The 21,471-nt window shown below is 36.9% G+C and overlaps 1 protein-coding gene across 4 annotated transcripts in view; it reads left to right on the forward strand.

Moving 5' to 3' along the window:
- Positions 1–21,314, forward strand: part of LOC127979531 (ephrin type-A receptor 7) — a 133,786-nt gene extending 112,472 nt beyond the window's left edge. Inside the window, exons 8-18 of one of the 4 annotated variants that reach the window (XR_008158805.1) lie at positions 1,472–1,580; positions 7,228–7,283; positions 12,255–12,380; positions 13,024–13,209; positions 15,656–15,717; positions 16,288–16,491; positions 17,306–17,458; positions 18,792–18,982; positions 19,099–19,263; positions 19,343–19,547; positions 19,777–21,314. Coding sequence is in view for 2 of the 4 variants with exons in the window: in XM_052585054.1 (XP_052441014.1) it covers positions 1,472–1,580; positions 5,131–5,241; positions 7,228–7,283; positions 12,255–12,380; positions 13,024–13,209; positions 15,656–15,717; positions 16,288–16,491; positions 17,306–17,458; positions 18,792–18,982; positions 19,099–19,263; positions 19,343–19,457 (1,478 nt within the window). In the remaining 2 variants the exon portion in view is untranslated. Of the gene's footprint in view, positions 1–1,471; positions 1,581–5,130; positions 5,242–7,227; positions 7,284–12,254; positions 12,381–13,023; positions 13,210–15,655; positions 15,718–16,287; positions 16,492–17,305; positions 17,459–18,791; positions 18,983–19,098; positions 19,264–19,342 lie in introns of all 4 variants that reach the window. The other 3 variants (XR_008158806.1, XM_052585054.1, XM_052585053.1) reach the window with 3 other exon arrangements.
- Positions 21,315–21,471: the final 157 nt, after the last annotated feature.

The raw sequence follows: 21,471 nt of genomic DNA on the forward strand, positions 1-21,471 counted from the left end.
AGCCTCATTCCAGATCCTGTCTAGTATCGCTCCACTGTGCTTTTGCTCCTAACAGCATGGGATTTTTTTCTGAAATGCAAAGTGCTCCACTAAATTAGGATTAAATCAAACAGTAGACAATGTTTCGCTTCTCAGCCCTAAAAAAAAAAAAAAAAAAAAAATATATATATATATATATATATATATATATATATATATATATATATATATATATGTATAAATACGTATATGTGTGTGTATATATATATATATATATATATGTGTGTGTGTATATATATATATATATATATATATATATATATATATATATATTCATATATATATATATATATATATATATATATATATATATATATATATATATATATATTCATATATATATATATATATATATATATATATATATATATATATATATATACACACACACATATATATATATATATATATATATATATATATATACATACACACACACACATATATACATATAAATATATTTTTTAAACCTTTTTTTTACCCTTAAAGATAGAGCACGTTAGTTTTTTCTGAAAGGAAATTACATTATATTCACTATATTACCCTTCATTGTGACATCATGTAAGTTATGATTAGTACTGGCAGTCATACAATATTTTATTGTGAATTAAAAAAAAAAATACAAATTTTTTGTAGCTATTGTACATTACCATATTCAGGAATTAAGACTGAATAATAGGCCTTTGTGAGTGATATTTATAACGTACATTTAAATAAAGTTTTAAATGTATATAAAATACTATTTTAAGAGTTTAAGGTCAGTAAGATTTTTTAAGAATTTATTACTTTTATTCAGCAAGGAACCATTAAAATATTAAATGTGACCGTAAAGATGCTTGCATTGTTAGATGATTTTATATGTATTTTTTTTATCATCATGACAAAATGTGGTATCACAGTTACCACAAAAATATTAAGCAGAACGACTAATTTCAACATTCATAGTAAAAAATAAAATAAAATAATGTCCTGATGTCCTCTGCTGATGAGGCTGATATTTTACTTATTGAGATTCAGTGATTATTGAATTTCACAGAAAAAGGAGTGCAAATAAGTTTACCTTTTTTTAAATGTCCCATCAGGGTTTGAATTCTAAATAAATGACCCGTAAAAGGGTTTTTCTCCATTATTTACCAATAAACAGCTGATTTACCAGGGATCATCTTTCCATTTGAGAGCTAAAGTGTTTTTGCGTAACTGAAAGTAGTTCCTCTGCGTCCAGATGGATGGAGTGGGACCATTTGGAAGAAAATATTCACTTTTAAACTCACAAAAATGTATTCCCATTAGGATCCTATCAAAATAAATAAGGGAAGACTTCAAAGATCAATCTTCTTGTCAAGCTCCAGTGCTTTCAGAGCACTGATAATGGCTTGTGCCATGGTGAATACTAACAAAATCTTTTGTTTGTCTTTGTGTGTTTGTTGTGCAGTGGCCCTGGCCTCTAGTGAACAGAGTCCTGTGGTGATCATCGTGGTGGTTTCGGTGGCTGCTCTCATCATGTTACTGACTCTTGGAGTTGGATTGCTCATCTGGAGAAGGTATGACTGCTTTTTCAAGGAGTTTTACAAAGGCTAACCCATCAAATGCTTTCTGCAATCACATCTACTGAACAAATTTGCAAGGTTATCAGTCAAAATTTGGTGAAAATTATCCTTTGTGTACTCAAATCTGGCCCGTCAAACATCATTGGTTCATGAACCTCTTACAATCTTGGTTTTGGATGAACTATCCCTTTAACTGAATTAGGATATGGTTGCACATTCAGTTTCTGCTCCCTAACGGCAACATGACAGTTGCATCAGCAAAAGCCTTTTTCTACTTCCATGGTCTGCTAAATCATCCATTAGAATGAATCAAAACACATTTTTAGTCGAGTCCGGCTCTCATATACACAGATGCGCAAACTCATTCGTTATCCCACAGGAGAGCGTGAAGCCTCGTTCCTCTTTCTGAGAGGCACAGTGCTTGTTAGGTTGTTTGACAGGCAGTGCAATCGCTCAATCCAATTTCACCATGATTGCGAGACATGTACACATGTCGCATATGTGCTTGTAAAGGCTGCTGTAATTTAGAAAGATTTCTCTCTTTCACTGATCACATAGACGACAAAACTGTCCCACATGCACAGAAGTGCTCCCGCGACACAAGTGCATGTATGCAATACATGGGTAAAATCATGAGTCGTGTAAAATGTAAAGCGAAATGTGGTCATGTTAACCGTTTAAGAAGATTATCATAATATCTTTTATCATTTTCTTAATATTACCACTTATAATGTTATAGTCAGTTCACAAAATATTATGACTTTTATCTCTGTTGTTATTTTGACTTTTTAAAATATTACTAGTTTAATTTTGTAATGTTGCGGCTTCATTTTTTTTAATTTGATTTTACAAAATATACTTTCACTTCATGAGTTTAGATTAATTTAGACTTTCTAATTTTGACTTATTCAGTCATAATCAGTGTCGAGGAAAGTTACATTTAAAAGTAATGCATTACAATATTGCGTTACTTCCTAAGTTAGTTACTTTTGAGTTACTTTTTAAATCTGGGCAGGGCTTGCTTGCTCGTTTTTTTAATATAAAAAGTTATTCTTTTACTAATGTAAAAGCTCTTTTCACAACAGAAGTGAAAATGTAAATGTTCATTCACGTCTGTACTGTAGCGTGCGCAACTAAAACAAATTGCATGAAGAACATGATGCAGGAAAAGAGTTCAACACTATTCATCAATAACAAAAATGAAACGCAAATGTGTTAGTTTCCTACACAAGGATACACGATCAAGGCTCAAAAACATACGCGGTGAACGTTGTTTAATCTTTGATCTGAGTATGGGATACTCTCCAAAATAGCAATACAAGTTGACGCATGTTTTTTTTTCGTTAATTCTCATAGCTTCTTTTGCATTTTCTGCACAGATTTTTGAATGAATTTAAACATGGTAAATTGTTCAATATAGCTGAGAGTAATGCAATCTTATATGTAGCTGAAAGCAAAACCTTTTTTCAAACAAAAATGAAAGGAACGTAGGATGCATAACAGATTGTGAATGATGGCTGTTCCAATTCTGCGGAAATCTACGGATCTTTCAGCCGAGTCTTGCACGTTTTGCCAATTCCTTGTGCCTAGGTATTTCATGCGACCACAAGAACACAGGTGTGACATACTCTAATGGATCTCTGAGCAGCTGCAGTGTCAGGGGAGGGAGTGGCAGACAGAAAGCACACGCTCCTATAGCACTCCATTAATCAGTCTGATGAGAATGGATTATATTGAGCCGGTGTGAAATGGTTCTCATTCATTCTCAACCACACACAACGGAAGGTTGGCTGAGCCTCTGTCAATCATACACACACACAAAATCTCTTCCACATGCACCCACAAACTTTATCATCAGCTCAGACATCAACACAGAATCCAGATACATGTTGTCTTACACACTGAAAAAAGCAGATTTATCGACTAGTCTGATAAAGTGGTTATATTGGTGAATGATGTGTGCGTGAAAGGCTTATTAGACACACTGGCATATATCAGGTGTGAAATTGTATTGGACAAACAGAAAATGGCTGACGGCTCAGTGAATTTAGGCACAAACTGTGCTTGCCCGTAGTAGTATTTTATCAGCAACTGTACATTGAAATGGCCAAAGGTGTCAATCTGCATGGAAATCAGCATGCATGACTTCTAAAGGCACTTTTTGTCATGTCTATTAAGTGCTTCACCCCTCTGCCACATTGATGTAGCAGTGTATGTCTAAGTTAGTGGATAATTCAGTTAATAATAGGCATCTTATGTAATTGATTTGTTTCATATCCCTAGTTTACACAAATTTTTGAACATCTAAATCTTTGCACACCAATATCCATGCCTTTCAGGTCTCTCGGTTTCTGTTACTCACTGTTTCTGTAAAATTAAATTGGTTTGTGCAGGGTTTGTTTTTGTGGATTTTGTCCCCAAAAGCCTTGAATCCTAGGTCCTCTTTTTCTCATTCTATTTCAGGAATAACATCTTTTATTATTAATATCACTCATTTACTGACATGCATTCACACACGGTCGGCAGATTATTGGTATTTGTGGACATCCTTTCTTCTGCCCCTTTATGTACACTTAATATACTTGCATCGTCTGAAGCCAGTGGGCTGTTTGTCTGTGACTGTTTGAAATAAAAGACTAGTATACTACCTACTGTTTTTGTCAAATAAAATAAAAAATAGTATATGAAGTTGGGAACAGCTGGGTTCTGGATGTAAAAATCCCATTCATTTTCTCTTCTTTTTTTTTTTTGATTGTCATTCACATGGGATTGTAGTTATTTCCCTTTTTAAAGCTATTAAGTATATGGTCCTGTACCTTTGTCAGAAGTGCGAAATGAAAATCGTTAACCATTTTAGTGGTGGACTGTAGTGAGAGACTGTATTTTGAATGCTTATATCTCCTAAATGTGAATTTTGTCATTGTTTTGGAACACACCAGCTCATTCATAACCTTAAGACTAACATATTAATACTAAAAGTAAAAAAATAAAATATGGTGATTTTATTTTTATATATTTTTTGTATATTTGCGTCTCTGGTCTCATTACATTTGAGAATCTTCTGCAGAGTGTTATCATCCACATACACACACACACACACATATATATAAAAAGCGTTAACGTTCTTCTCTGCGCACTGTCGCTCCTTCCTGTCACTCCTTTCACTTTCCACTCACCTTCACTCCTCCTTTCCTCTCCTTGTCTTTTGATGCAGACCATCATAATAGCTTGCCTACAAAGTCATAAAAGAAAGGGAAATTGCTGTTTTTTTTTTTTACTTCTCATTGGTTTTTAGGGCTATTTGTCCTAGCATTTCTGTCAGAGAATAATCTTAAAAGGATAAAATTGACATTTTGTCATCATTTACTTTTGAAGTTTTTAAGTATGAAATAATGTAAGGGTGAAAAAATGATAATAGAATGTTAATGTTTAAGTAATGTGTTTCTATCATTACTTGGCGTGATAGTAAGTGATGTCGTCACTTTAGTGAGTAACTTCCTATGATGACAATAGTAAGAAGCCCTTCCTCCCTCTCTTCCTTTAGTGGCTTCTCCAGACCCTCCAATGTAGCACCTACTCGTGTGGTGCTGCTCTCTACCTCCTTCTCTACTCTTCCTCCTCCTCCTCTTCCTCCCTCCACGCAGCTGTCTCCCAGGTACAGGCATGCCTGCGTTTCTCCACTACCCCTCCTCCCTTGCTGCTACCTTTCTCTTCATCTTCCTTCCTCCCATTTGTCCCGTCTGTCTCGCCACTCCATTTCCTAACAGAGGCCGTGTTTACACCTGCTAATAACATCCTTAACAGGTGGTCAGCTGAGACTGATTGCATGACCATTTTGTTGAGAGTAGGTCAACAAATGCAACTCTTGTGTGATGAACTAGTGATGGTCTAGAGTAGATTGTGAATGCTCTAATCAGATGCCTGCCAGCACACACTCATAATAGTTAAAAGTCTGTTTGGTGTGCACTCTCTTTCCACTCAAACAACAGCACCTGCTCTAGAAAATAACATGAAGTCTCCAAAACCTTGTCAGTGTCTCCTTTCGAGTGCTTTTCCATCCCTGCTGTTTGTGTGTCTCTATTCTCTAATCCCTCCCGTGGTGCATGTCTTTCCCCAATGTCTCCGTGTCACACTAATCCACAACGTAAAATCGCCCAAATGCCTTCAGATCCTGCAGTGGCCTGATTCTTGCACTCACGATATGACTGTCAGAGCAGCGGTTCACCAGGAAATCTCTACATTTACTCACTGTGAACGACAAACCTGAGATAAAACCTCAAGCATAATTTTTAACGAATGATTTGAACTGAAAAGTTATGTTTTTTTTTTTGTTTTTGTTTTTTTTTTGTCTTAAAGGGATAGTTCACCCCAAAATGAAAATTAGTACTTTATGACTGTTGTACAATCACAGCCTTTCTTTTCAGTGTAATGAATGTGAAGCACCGTAAATGTGATCCATATGATGATGATTTGGTCTTCTGATGCAATATGATTGTGTAGGAACAAATTAAAGTTGTTATTCACTGAAAATGTAGCACAATCATTAGAGTTCATAAGAGAAGTAGCAATGATTCACTCATGAACTAGATGTGAATCAGACAAAACCTGTCATAATGATTCATTCAGACCAACTCACTGGATTACACAAAGATTTCAGTTCAGTTCATGAATTATACTGACCACTCTTGGAATTATGCTTTAAAGGAATACTCCACCCTAAAATAAAAATGTTGTTATTAATGACTTACCCCCATGTTGTTCCAAACCTGTAAAAGCTTTGTTCATCTTCGGGACACAATTTAAGGTATTTTGGATAAAATCTGGGAGGCATGTGACTGTCCCATAGACAGCTAAGTAAGATACACTGTCAAGGTTTCAGAAAAGTATGAAAGACACCATCAGAGTAGTCCAGCTGCCATCAGTGGTTCAACCGTAACATTATGAATGACAAGAATACTTTTTGTATGCGAATAGAACAAAAATAACGACTTGACGCCATTTCGGAGAATATGAGCTGAACGCAGGCAGCTTACGCTCTTCTGTGTCAGCTGTTCCACAAGGATACATTTTCTACATGTATGTATGCTTTGATTTGAAAGAAAACAGCACATCCTTGTGGTGCGGCTGACACAGAAGAGCGTAAGCCTCCTGGTTTTCATCCAAAATATCTTAAATTGTGTTCTGAAGATGAACGAAGCTTTTACGGGTTTGGAATGACATGGGGGTAAGTGATTAATGACAAAATTTTCATTTTGGGGTGGAGTGTCCCTTTAAAGTGCCTAACATTTCTCCATTTGTAAGGAAAGTCATTTATAATCATGACAGATTGTTCATTATTGGGTGAACTAATTCTTTAAACAATTTTGAGGAAAAATAACAAGCAATTTTTAATCTCTAGGGAAGTACAAAATTGTTTTCTTGAGCAAGTTCACTCAGTTACATTTTTGTTTAGATGGCAGTACAGACATGTTCGTAAATAACTTTAATACAAGTTGTCATTTTAAGTGCTGTTTTGTCATTTCCTTACAGCCGGTAGCGGCTGCGTGCTGAAGTTTTATTTTCTTTAGCTCAAGTTGTTTTATGGTCGTTTTATGCGTGGTTTTTAATGACTTGTCATTTCTTGTTGTTTTTTTCCTCACAGACAGTGTGGCTACAGTAAAGCCAGCCAGGAGGGTGATGAGGAACTCTACTTCCAGTGTGAGTATCATGTTGTGTTTCTGCGCATACATGTGCATCCATTCCACAAAATCAATTGGACTGTCAGGTTTGTTTCTGAAGGTGGTAATGGATATAGTTTGTCACAGACAGAGAGCCTAGGTGGAAGAGAAAGGGAAAAAAATAGAGTGATCAGTAATAAAGAGAGATTAGGGACATATAAAGTGGCACTGTATTAACGTCTAAGTCCATGTGCGTGCCTTTACACCAGCAAGCCTAATGCTCCAGTCTATTAGCATGTTTCAGACGCCCTCTGTGATCATAAGAGGGGGAAGGGCATTACCAGTCTTTGAACAAAGAAAGATGCCATAGTACTGCTGCATCCAGTGTTAAAGAACATTGCAATGCATACACTGCTTCTTTTTTATGACGTTAAGTTACTTTTGCATTACTTTTTATTGTTGCCAGTTTCCTGAGACTCTCTGATCTCCAGAATGGAAGCTCTATGGATAGATCATAAGCATTTTTTTTACATTTAAAATGGGAAAAGCAGATGTATATTAGAGCTTTTTTTTGTCTCCTCTTCACTGCTGTCTTTATTTTTATTAAAAAAATCTAATTAATTCATTAAAAAACAGCTGTACAGTGCTGGTGATGCCCAGGTATCTCTGTTTCTCTACCGCTTTCCATCAAACCTTTCTAAACTCTAGCCAGATGTTAGCGTTCCATTTCACGTATATTAATATTCATGTGTGTGCGTGCAGCCATGTGATGTGTGTAAGCATGTCAGAGCAGCATTAGTTTGGTGAGTAATGAGCGTCTGTGCAGAGCAGTCGTGCAGCTGAAGCATTAAATCTGCTGAAACAATGAACACTGGCGAGCTTCATACACTTTTGAGCTGGTTTGTGCCAAGTCTTAATGCATATCTGTACAGTATATGAAACTTATATCTGCATGTCTTCATTAACCTTTTATACCCTGAGTATTTAACATGCAAATATGCACATTTATGCCAGGATGAAAATACATGCAGGAGGAAGATTGCCATAAGGATGTATGGAGAGGCAGATTTGCTTATATCTTTCAAGTTGCATATGATAAATATTAACACTGACTGTCCTCTATCAAAGCCTCGTTTCTGAAGAAATCTTGATGATTTAAGGCTTATATTATTATATAGAGAGAGAGAGACTAGATTATATATACACTGCATATTGATAGAGTAGATTTAACAGTATAAAAATAATAAATTATAAAGAAACATAATGTGAGTATGTGTATATAGACCAATATAACCCAGATAAAATAACAATTATGTGTATTTTCATTCATCTTCAGTGTTATTATTAAATACTTGTTTTTATGCAATAAATGTATATGCTGCTCCTCTAAGGACAGGCATGTTTTACAGTATGTTTATCCGCATTAAATGCTGGTTTTAGCTCCATAGATTTCTTAAAAGGCCAGCATACAAATAAATGAAACGAAACTGGTATGTAATACAAGAATTATAATAATAATAAGGAAGAATTTAGGGAATGCCTCAAATCCTTCAAGTTCCAGTAACAGAATGAAATTTCAAACAAGAACCATCCAAGGAAAACAAGAATAGTACAAAAAGAGTATAAATTCCGGACACCCCAGCCCCCCCCCCCCCGCACACGCACACACACACACACACACACACTCACACACTGTAAAACTCCTAAATATTTCCATGAGCACAATGCTCTGTCACACAGTCTCATACAGAATAATTTCTCTCACATCATCACAGATATTCTCTTGTTTCGCCCCAGGCTCAGTTCTGGTGACCCATCGTGCATGATCTCTGTGTCTCCCACCGACATTTGTTTTACAGATTCGTTCTTCCATCTGTTATACAACTAGCCCTATAAACGCACCCTCTTTTCACCCTGCATGCGTATTCTGTTTTTTTTTATATGCATATTTTTGGATGACCTAGAAACAATGGTAGGGATCAGTGCTTTAGCTGTCATTATGAAATCACTGAGGCCTACTTTGTTTGTGTGTGTATGTAGAACTGGCGACTGTTGATTTAATGCTTCAGATATGCAAACTTATATGCATATAAATGGTTTGTGGTTTTCAGTGTATGGGGATATACATAGCTACTTTATACATTTATATGCAGAACTAAATCTGATGAGGCATTCCTTTAGGAAATTTTTTTGTGTGCCTGGGAATTTCTGTTCAAAAACGTCTGTTCATATACCGGCAGTTATGCAAATTATTATAGACTTAATTGTAATCTAAATCACTGTAATTGTATGATTGTTCTTTTTTTTCGGACTATTTTTAGTTATAATTATCTTGTAATGAAACATGCATACAGTAGTACTTTTCAAAAACTGCATCATGCATAAATAACGGCATCATGTTTTAAATTTACAACCACTTTTTTATGAGACTTATTTGTACATTGTTACAGCCTCTACTGTAAATTCAGTTATTCAGCAGCATGGACTGGACTTGCTAAGATCTTCTTTCAGTCTCTGAGGACACTTATGATCCAACAGTTAGTTTGCCAATGTTTGCAAAGCTCATGACACAAAATCTTGAAAAAATATATCCATGAGTTTTTGAGACCTTTTGGATTTTCTGTTTCATTTTAGCTTTAATTCATTTGCAAACTTTTAGTTTTAGTGAGCATATCATGTAACTATAACCTTGGTGTGTATTTATGAAAGCTTTCGTGGCTGAATCAGTTAGTTTGATCAAAACCAGCCCAAACAGAAACTAATAGGAAGTGAACTGAACTGGACCTTTAAATCACTGTAATAACAGCCGCACATGTGAATACGGCATGTGCTAGAAAAACCTCATTCCTGTTGAAGAGGCTTTCGATCTTGAGCCACACTCTCATGATGGAATGGAGCACCTTTAATTTGCTTTGTAATTGTATTCCTAAGTATGTGTGTATGTATGTGAGCTTCAGATCAATAAGCTGTTATGAGACTGTGAAGCTGAGACCCTGGTCGCTTCGGTCGATGTTGACTTGTAAGCAGATTTCAGATTCAGACTGCCGCACTGCCTTTGAGTAGATAAAGCAGGACATAATGCAAGGATATAAGAAAAGAATACAGCAGAAAAATAAGAAAGGTCATCTTTTTTCTTTTCATTTTCTTTTTAAGTAAATTAATTACAGTACAGACCAAAAGTTTAGACACACCTTCTCATTCAAAGAGTTTTCTTTATTTTCATGACTATGAAAATTGTAGATTCACACTGAAGGAATCAAAACTATGAATTAACACATGTGGAATTATATATATGGAATTATATGCATAACAAAAAAGTGTGAAACAACTGAAAATATGTCATATTGTAGGTTCTTCAAAGTAGCCACCTTTTGCTTTGATTACTGCTTTGCACACTCGTGGCATTCTCTTGATGAGCTTCAAGAGGTAGTCACCTGAAATGGTCTTCCAACAGTCTTGAAGGGGTTCCCCGAGAGATGCTTAGCACTTGTTGGCCCTTTTGCCTTCTGTCTGGGGTCCAGCTCACCCCTAAACCATCTCGATTGGGTTCAGGTCCGGTGACTGTGGAGGCCAGGTCATCTGGCGCAGCACCCCATCACTTTCCTTCTTGCTCAAATATACCAACGCTACTTTGGTGTCATCGAAGGTTAACGCTCCCCTTTTTGGTGGAAAACAAACGGATTCCTGATACAGAACTCGCTCCAGGGAGTTTTTTCATTGTTTCTGATGTGTACAGGCCTGTCAGACACAATTACAAACAGATATTGTATAATATTTATATTGTTTAGTCCTAGCCTGCGTATATTTCAAAGTTAAAATCAGTTAACAGCCAAGGTAGCGTGCCTAATGAGAGCTATCGTTAACCACGTAGTTACTAGCAGCTTCGTATTTCTAACTAACGTTACAACAAAACTGTCAATAGCTTAAATCAAGTGAAATATGATCCAAGTAAACCACCGACTCCTCTTGACATGGCCTCATCGTCTAGTTTATCATACTGTGAGTGTGTTAATGACAAAAAATAGGCTACTTGGTGATTCCACGAGCTAATGGTAACGTTAGATGTCCATATTTGGCCACTGCGTGGGGTTATTAATCCAGTTTTCGACCATTTCAAAGGGAAACCTCTGTAAACACCGTATCCAGTAGCTTCTTTAAATACTTCTCATGGTCCTCGCTCGGCCCGCAAAGAGAGTGTGTATGTTTCTGCCATTTTTGCTATCAAGAAATTAGAGCGAGTTCTGTATCAGGTGAATCCGTTTGTTTTCCCCCAAAAAGGGGCGTTAACCTTCGATGACGCAAAAGTAGCGTTGGTCTATAGTCCTTGATGCCTTCAGTGTGACTACAATTTTCATAGTCATGAAAATAAAGAAAGCTCTTTGAATGAGAAGATGTGTCCAAACTTTTGGTCTGTACTGTTTGTTTTGATTAATCTTCATTAGCATCACATAAATAATCTGCACTATAAACACTGTGCTAGTGTATTAGTACATGTTCAGTTATGTTCTCATGCAGTTAGGGTGTTCTAGGTGGTTGCCAGGTTGTTGCTATGTTGCAAAGACATACTCTACACTTCTTAAAATAGCACATTTCTTAGTATAGCAAACTATTTGATATTCTCCATGTAGTGAATAGTGAAGAGTAAATGCGCCATCTCATTTAGACACAGTATATGCATGAATGCTTTAAATGCCTCTTGTCTTTTATGTTCTATCGTGCATGTTTTGAGATGTTGTGATGGACATGAGCAAATTTCCAGCTTTCCATCCTCTCTTTCCTCACTGACAGTTACTCTTTTAAAATAGCCAGATCACTTGCAAAATAACAGTGTAGATGGACTAGATTTGAAAACCAAAATGTACTGTATGAACAAAGCATACAATAATCTGATACCTAAAGATAGCTTTTTGGAGTGTTTTTTTTTTCATCCATTAATAACAATGGTTATGATAGTAAGTGTAGTACCACTAATTACAATATATGTATTTTTTTCTTTCTTTGATCTTTTCAGTTAAAATCCCAACCAGAAGGACCTACATTGACCCAGAAACCTGTGAAGATTTGCTCCAGGCTGTTCATGCCTTTGCCAAAGAGCTGGACATCTCTAGCATCAAGATAGAGAGGATAGTTCATACAGGTACCAGACATCAAAACCTCCTTACTTATCCCACTTTCCTATTAATATTCCTTCAAATTGATTTTATTTTTGTGACAGTTTTATAGTTTTTCGATGCTGAGTGTTAAGATCTATGAAAGCTTAAATCAGAAGTGAAGGCTTTATTGTCATTTACTGACTTTAATGACTTTATTGTCTTCTTTGGAAGACAGCGTTTACAAATTTTTTTCCATAAAAAATCCAAAGAATGAGGACAGGAGCTTTCAAGATTCAAAAAGAAGCAAAAGAGCAATTGGAGTATAATAAATGTGGTCCATTTGTCATTTAAGTCGATATTTACAACATCAGGTTGAGTAGATTTTTTTCATCTCTTGTTGTATCCAAACTCATTTGACTCATATTTCTATTCTTTTGAAAAAATTACAGTAATTGTTTATTACTGTCCATAAAATTGCAATGAATGAGGACAGGAGCTTTCAAGCTTCAAAACAGGAATCAAAAGCACCATAAAAGTATCTTAAAAGTGGTTCATATGTCATTTAAGCTCTTATTCATGACATGAGGTCAGATTTCAGACTTTTTTTTTTTCAATGATTAGCAATTTTCTTATTTATGCTATATAATGAGACACATTCAACATCAAGTGATCACTTTCCTTCTTTAGGAGACTTTGGGGAGGTGTGTCGAGGTTGCCTGAAGCTTCCCAGCAAACGTGAGTTGCCTGTGGCCATAAAGACCCTTCGCGCAGGCTGCTCGGAAAAACAGAGACGCTCATTCCTCAGCGAGGCAGGAATTCTGGGACAGTTCGATCATGCCAACATTGTGCGTCTGGAGGGAGTCATCACCAGAGGTCAGTAGACACAAATAGATAAGAAAAGAGAGATGCATTGGACATCCCTTTGTAGAAAATGAAAGCTGTATGGCGACTGGGACGATTCCTCACAGAACAGGGAAAGACAAAGAATGAGAGAAATTAGGGATTTGGTGGCCCTCACCTGAAAGAGATTCAGGAGGCAGAATAGATGGTATGTCCCTCCATTGAAAAAGAAAGGAGGGATGAGCCAGCTGTCCCACTGCAGTAATGGAAAAGAGAATGATAAGCCATTGATTGGACGGTTTACTGGGAAGTGGACCCCTGAATAAATGGGCCGGTCCTCAAAAGCACAAGAACTGAAAGGGAGGGAAAGGTCGATACTTGCAGGATGGATGATCAACAGAGGTAAAAAGATCAAAGACAATGAGGAGCTGTAGATGTTATCACCTCAAGGAAGGACAGAATGAGGAGAATCGAGCTTAAATGAAACTGGTAACTCTCAGTCAACAAGCGTGATGGAAAGAAACTTGGCTCGAGGTGGAGATGTACGGAGAGAGAAGAACAGATCCATCTTTAGATTGATCGATGTGATGTTCCTGGAGATAAAACGGCTAGATGGATTTGCCTAGTGTGTTCTTGCCGAAAGGGATGAGGGATGATAAAGGTGTTTTGGAGTCAGGGAAGACCAGAGGGGAAGCTAGATTTGCTTTTAAAGAACTAGCAGTGCTGATATTAGTCTGGGGCTTTGTGTATTAGCACTGAAGGAATTATTAATGTTTGTGACTTAACATTGATTTTACATGTAGAGAATGATAGTTCTTTTGCCATCAATACCATTGCATTTTCTAAAAAAATAAATAAACATAAATAAATGCATTCACTTTTTCTACATTCTCTTATTTTACAACTCTTAAGTCTACTTCTAAAGTAGAAATTTAGTTTTCAGTGACGACTTTACTATTTTTATCGGACCCAAAAAATGTAATGTGCGATATTGATAATGTACCTTTAAAACTACACTGCTGATCAAAGGTTTGGGATCAAGATTTTTGATCACCAAGGCTGCATTTTATTGTTAAAAAATACAGGATTACAATAATATAGTGATTATTATATTTTATTATTATTACAACTTTAAAAAACTGCTTTTTATTTGAATATATTTAAAAATCTGACTTTTTAGCAGCCATTTCTCCAGTCTCCAGTGTCACACGAACCTTTAGAAATTATTCTAATATGCTGATTCTTTGATGAATAGAAATTTTAAAAGAACAGCCTTTATTTGAAATGTAAATCTTTTTTAACATTATAAATGTCTTTACTGTTATTTTCTGCCCCAAAACTTTTGAATGGTAGTGTACTGCGTAGTAATTCACCCATTTTTGCCACTTAGGCGTTCATAAATGATCTGACTCTGGGTGGTCTGGTCAGCTTTGAATTATGAAAGGCAGTACATAAAACTCTCTTATTCTAATAAAGTAAGAGAAAATCTCCATTTAAATGTTCAGCTATTTACATTTATATTGTGATTCGTTAACAAAGCATAATTGGTTCTTGTTTGAATCGTTGTTTTAAATGAAGAGTATGAGACCATTTATTCAGTGGTATTTTGGAGAGAAGAATGAATTGGGATTTTGGGATTGAATTAGCCGAAGTGTGTGTGTGTGCAGTGAATGCAACAGCAGATGTTCACGTTGGAATAATTGGTGGCCAAATCACAGCAAGCCCCCTTAATGACTCTAATCTTTCTCCCTGACTTCTCCTCCTCCACCTGCAAATCTCTATTTTTCCTCGTGAAAGCTACACACCCTCTTCTTCACCCACCTGTCAGACCTCCACAGCTCAGGTGGGAATGACCCAGAGCTGAGAGCCCAGTAGGGGGGATTCTGATTGGGGTTGGTCAGGCATGTCTGCTCCTCCCCACAGGAGGTGTGATGGAGCTGGGGACGGTAGATTGACCAGACTGATAGCGCAGTCTCCTGTTCATTGGGCTGGTCATTGAATTCTGCAGATTGTTGGTGTCTGTGTATGTGATTGAGGGATCGGTCTCTCTCTCTTTCCACCACTCTTCCTTGCTCTCTCTTTTGATCTAACACCTGGGGATTTACCGCTACCCACCTCCCTAATGGAGCATACTTCCCTCGTCTTTCTTTGGGCCGCGTTCTATCACTCACTGTCTAAAGCCCACTGGAAATACAGACATGACAGATATTATTACACAGTGCTGTTGAATACTTAATTCTGATTAGTCAATTGCAGTTTCTTATCTAAAACTATAATATTTTCTTTCATTTTACTGTTGTATCTATCTACAGTGACTTGCTGACTGCATGTAATCTCTTACATAAGACTCACACTTTAATGAAAACGTGTTGTTTGTGCCCCTTGGACAACCCCACCTCGTATTCTTTCCCCGCTGATGCATTAAACAAACACGTGATCCAATTTTTTCTTTATATGTGTGTTTTTTTTTTCGCTGCAGGCAACACTATGATGATCGTGGTGGAGAGCATGGCCAACGGAGCCCTGGACTCTTTCCTGCGGGTAAGAGAATATATATTTTTTTTGTGTCTGTTTCTTCTGCTGACTATGATATTCTGAGTCATCAGATGCAAAATGCTGAGATAGTACAGTAAATGGTATATATGAAATATTTATGTTGCATTACAAAACCTGCAGATGTGATTTGTTGATAAAAAGAGAAAATGAGAGGAAAAAGCAAAGTGAGGTGTTTTATCTAATCTCAGAGTCAGATTAAGTTCATTTCTTGAAAGTAAGGGATATGATAGTTATTTGTTCCAAGTTTTATATTCTAAACTGTTATTTTCCTCCCTTTTTCCTTTCCATTTTCCAATTCCAATTCCCTTTAATTTTTTTCTTGTTTAAAAATTATTTAAATTTTTGTTCTCCATTATGTTCCTTTCCTTTCCTTGCTTTCCATTTTCCATTTTTATTTCCCTTTTCCTTCTTTATTTTTTTTCCCATTTTTTCCTTTACGCTTTTCCTTTTTTTTCTTTATCTCTCCTTTTTCCTTTCTTTTTTCCCTTTCTCTCTACTTCAATGTCCATTCTTTTCCTCTTCTCCACCTTTTTGCCATTCCTTCCTTTTTTTCAGAAACACGAAGGACAGTTGACCGTTCTTCAGCTGGTGGATTTGCTGAGCGGAGTGGCGTCTGGGATGAAGTATCTGACAGAGATGGGTTTTATCCATCGCCGACTGGCCGCTCACAAAGTCCTGGTGAACAGCAGCCTGGTCTGCAAAGTGTCAGGCTTCAGACCTCTTCAGGACGACAAGATAGAGGCGGTCTACAGCACACTAGTGAGTATTTTACCATAATGCAGCACAGCACTCTCAAACACTTTTGAATGAGTTCGAGGAGCCAGTGGTAGTCAGCATTTCTCTAAAAGTCAAAGCACAGCTCTTATCCACCTTAGTTTATCAAACTTTCATGCAATTTTTTTTTTCATCTCAGTACTTCATGCTTCTGTTATGATAAGATGAACACTGAAGTCAGGATACAGTACGGTCTTTCTCCTACACAATACACTCACACCATGATACCACTTTTTTTGTTTCCCAAGGATGTGTTCCTTAATCAACATTTAATCAACATATTTTCTTCTTTCCTGTCCTGCCTTTTTCCTTTTTGTTGAATTTAATTTTATTTATTTTTTTGCTAGTTTTCCTCTTATGTGCTTTCTTATGCAATATGGGATGTCCTTTACTTTACAGTTTTCCTTTCCTTTCCTTTCCTTTCTTTTCCTTTTTTTATTTTAACATTGTTGCGTTAGAAATCTGTCAAACTGATTTGTGCCATTTCTGCTCCTGTAATATGTTTGTTTCAACAACAACAAAAAAATGGAGTTTATTTTAAGTCCAAAATCACAGTCATTGTTGTAGCTTGTTTCTCTGGGCTGTTAATTGAAAGGTTGTAGGTTCAGTTCATGAATCCTTGAGCAAGTCACTTAACCTCAGGTTGCTTCAGTGGAGATTGTCTCAGTAATTAGTGTACTGTCTGTAAATCAGATAAAACCTTCTCAATGACCGCTTACTAAATAATTAGTAGTAACCATTAAGACAGAGTACATTTATGTCAATTTATTAAACATAACAGAGTCTGTCTTTCTTTCAGCACGGAGGGAAGAGTTTGGTGTTGTGGACGGCCCCAGAAGCCATTCAGTACCATCGTTACAGCTCAGCTTCTGATGTGTGGAGCTTCGGTATCGTCATGTGGGAAGTCATGTCCTTCGGGGAGAGACCGTACTGGGACATGGGCAACCAAGACGTACGTCTGTCCCTTTATATTTCTTTTAATACATCACTACCTGCGCAGTTCTGCATCGCTTTTCTTCTGGTGTTTCTTTCTCAGACCTTTCCTCTCTGTATCGCATGCTCTCTCTTTTGTGCGGCTGCTTTTCCTCCTCCTTTAGATCTCCCCAAAAATCCTTTTACGTTTGTTTGTAATTTTAAATTCTTTTTCTCCCTCCCTTATTCTCTCTTTTTCCTGCCTCTCTCTGTCGGTAGAATGGGATTTTCCTGTGTGAAGTGAGGAGTTATGCATTTGTATAAAATTTTTAAAGTAGCTAAAGCGAGGGGCCTTTAAAGACCCCAGATAAAGAGTGTATGTGTGTGTGCACTTTGACTTCAAGTCCACTTCAGCTCCGTGACCAATCAGACTCAGAAGTCACGCGGCGTGTGGCCTCCTTTTCACGCCGGCAGAAAAGATTCCCATAGTCTCTGAAATAAACCCCGGCTGAAGGACATCACACTTTTTGGACCCCAGTAGTAATGCAGTCTCTAAAAAAAGTTTTTTTTTTTTATTTCTTTCCATCTGTAGCAAGACTTTAGAAATACAATAGAATTCCAGTCTTATATGCATTTTAAAAAACAGACCGGAATGAAAAGGATGTTATAGAATTGACATGCATTTTGTAATGGCCAATGCATAGTCTTTATTTAATTTAGTTTTTATGTGATGGGATATGACTGTAAGGCCAAATCTGTTTTTCTTCTATGTATATGACAGGAAACACACTATTAAATCATTATGAATTAAAGAACCTCATCATGTAAAGCTCTCAGCAAACGAGGCCATCTTTTGCTACAAATGGTGAAATGCTAAATGATTTTCATGTTTATGACTAAATTAATGATTGCTGGTGAACGGCATTAATGCATCTTTCATGTTATTTATTTGGTTTAAATATTGTTGTCATAAGTGACTTTTAAGTAGTACTTTTATAAAAAATATTATAATATAGGTTTATAGAAGATCATAGAAGAATGCCAGTCAAAAACATATTTTGAAATACATACTGAAATCATTTGATTTGTTAAACTGTCTCAGAAATGTCATTATTAGTGTTGATTACTTTGAAAGTACACGGAAAGCTTCCTGGAAAAATTCATAAAAAATGTACACAATAGGGTCCAAAAGCTATTCACATTAAAAATCTGTTTTAAAACTGGAAATGAACTGGAAATCTTTAAATAAATAAATGTTACAGTGTAAGATTTTGCACTATTTATGGGTCAGAAATCAATATATTCCATTACTCCGAAGAGTCGATATTCTATAATTGTTTTTGTGTTTAAATGTGTGTATGTTTACATTACAGGTAATAAAAGCTATCGAGGATGGGTTCCGGTTACCTGCTCCCGTGAACTGCCCAACGTCTCTGCACCAGCTCATGTTGGATTGCTGGCAGAAGGAGAGGACAGAGAGACCCACCTTCACCCAGATCCACAGCGCTCTCAGCAAGACCATGAGGAGCCCGGACAACATCGGGTCCTCCACCCTGGGACGCAGGTACTGTAAAGCTTCTCAAGGTTCCCATGTTCTTGCAAATCATCCCGTTTCCACTTTCCCAAAGAGTGTTTATGTTTTCACTCTGAAGACGGAACTCTCTTTCTGTGTTTGACCAGGACCCTGGGCTCATCTGTATCCCTAGCAGAACGAACGCTTCCCTCCTTCCCTTCATTTAGTTCAGTTGGAGAGTGGTTAGAAGCTGTAGACATGGGCCGCTACAAAGACAACTTCACTGCTGCTGGATACTGTTACCTGGAGTCAGTGGCTCGCATGACCATTCAGTGAGTGACATCGGAATCCTAAATAACGCTTTTTTTCTCTTCTTTAGCTTGTGTGTAACTTGCTCCGTTGTTTTTGCAGGGATGTGTTGAGTCTCGGCATCACCTCTCTGGAGCACCAGAAACAGATCCTGTCGGCCATACAGACTCTCAGAGCGCAGGTTATCCAGATGCACGGCCGCGGAGTGCAAGTCTGACAGACCCACAGCAGTGCGCTGGCTTACCGAGGAAAGACATATGGATGTCTGTTCTCATAATTACCCAGCAGGCCATTCAACGGTCAAGAGGTGATAACCAAGACACTGCAAATGGTGGTTTTCTTCCTAATCTTCCCTTTTTCATTCCTTTATCTTCTCTTTCGGTGAACACTGGTTCTTTTCTTCCACAAACAAGTTCTTGTTTTCTGAGGGGGGACAATATCACGAGCAAGATGATTCCTCTAGAATAACCTGCGTGCTGAGTTTAACCCGCTTTTCTTCCGCTGTTCGTCAATGACATGAGCTCTGTCCTTTTTAGTAGGACTTTAGGTGGTCGATGCCCTCTGTCACTGTCCCCGGAGAAGGGCAGTTTGACTCTGACCGATCTCAGAGCAAGCCAAAGGGCGACTTGTATTTTCTTTTTCCAAGCAGAAGAACTCATGCTATGTAGCCACTGATCCTCTTATGAAGTGGACTAAACCGAGAGCATGTCGTCTGTTTGCTCCTCAGACTAGGAGAGCATCATCTCGCCGTATCTTCAGGACATAAGTTGAGTACTGATGTAAGGAATATTAAATATGTAAATCCCTTTCTCTGTATGTATTCTTGATTTGTTTACTGTCTACTTTTTTTTCTTTTTGCTTTCTTTCCCCCCACACTTTAAACTCATTTCAGAATTTCCGAGTTTAAATTAGTATTGTCGGACATCTGTACTCATAATGTTTTTCTTGTTCTGTCTACTATAGGGACAATGTTTGCACTGCAGCGTCCATGACTTACAGAAACTTGTACCATATTTATTAGATTATTTATTTATCCGTTTACAGACACTTACTGGATTTTGAATGCAGTCTGAATCTGGATGTTTCATCAAAATGCTCTTCGATTCTGTTTAATTTCATTTTTTCCTGCACTTTCTGAGTGAGTGAGTGGATGTGACAGGGATGTATACACGCATATACATTCACACACTTTCAATGCACTCCACAATAGCAGGTGTCCGATACTCTCGGACATGTTTAGTACTTGATGTTTGCGTTTCGTACAACAGAAGAGGTCGCTCTTAAACGAGAATGTTCTGAATGTTCAAGTGTTATTGAATTTAGACTACTGCGTGATGTGAGCGTGTGAACAAGACTTGGTTGGACTTGGATGTGTTTAAGCAGTATTGAGTACAATCTTAATTTACAGTTTGATCATAGAAACAGGTTGGTGCAGATTTCATTAACAAAGACCGTAACAAACAGTTTGGATCTGGATTTTGCCACGAATACATTTAGTACAAAACAAATGTCTGGATTTTTTTTTTTTTTTCTCATATTAGGTTGTAATTGATTTTTTAGGATATAAACAATTAAAGCTTTTTGGAATTTAACAATAAGAGCGTCATTTTCACTCTTCTTTTTTTATAATTACACACATACAGAGATACACATTCGTCATTATAGCAGCCGTACCATATCTGAACGTGGCATAACCCAAATTAATAATCACTTCAAAATCTAAAGGACAGAGACGTAATGTTTAACAGCCCTTTACAGAAAAAGACTCAATTCCCCCTTCGCATTAAGTGTATCATTCTGATCTCTGTTTGATACTGTAAATATGTATTTGAAAATGCAATCTATTTTTATAATTTGTTTGAATAATAATGTGTTGAATGAGATCCTCTCACTGTGTTGAAATAACTTATTGTTTGAATTAGGCGAGTCGCGAAGAAAAGTTGTTTGAAATCAAGTCCTTTTTTTGTTTTATTTTTCTCCTTTCGGTTGGAATTTTTCATGATTTTTACCTGTTAGAAAAACAGAAGGCTGTTGCAATATTGAAACATGTTATTAAAAAAATACAATACAGGTACCCTAGACTTTATTGTGTTTGCTCACAGTCTCCTGGCTTCCAGCATACCTGCCTGAATTCATACACACATGGAGTCTATTTTAATCATGTGTAATCAATGTCGAGGCACGGCAATCAAGCGTTTCCCGTCAGCTTTCAACCCCCGGAAAAACAGCAG

This window comes from Carassius gibelio, chromosome B19 (genome assembly GCF_023724105.1).
Source record: "Carassius gibelio isolate Cgi1373 ecotype wild population from Czech Republic chromosome B19, carGib1.2-hapl.c, whole genome shotgun sequence".
NCBI lineage: Eukaryota > Metazoa > Chordata > Actinopteri > Cypriniformes > Cyprinidae > Carassius > Carassius gibelio.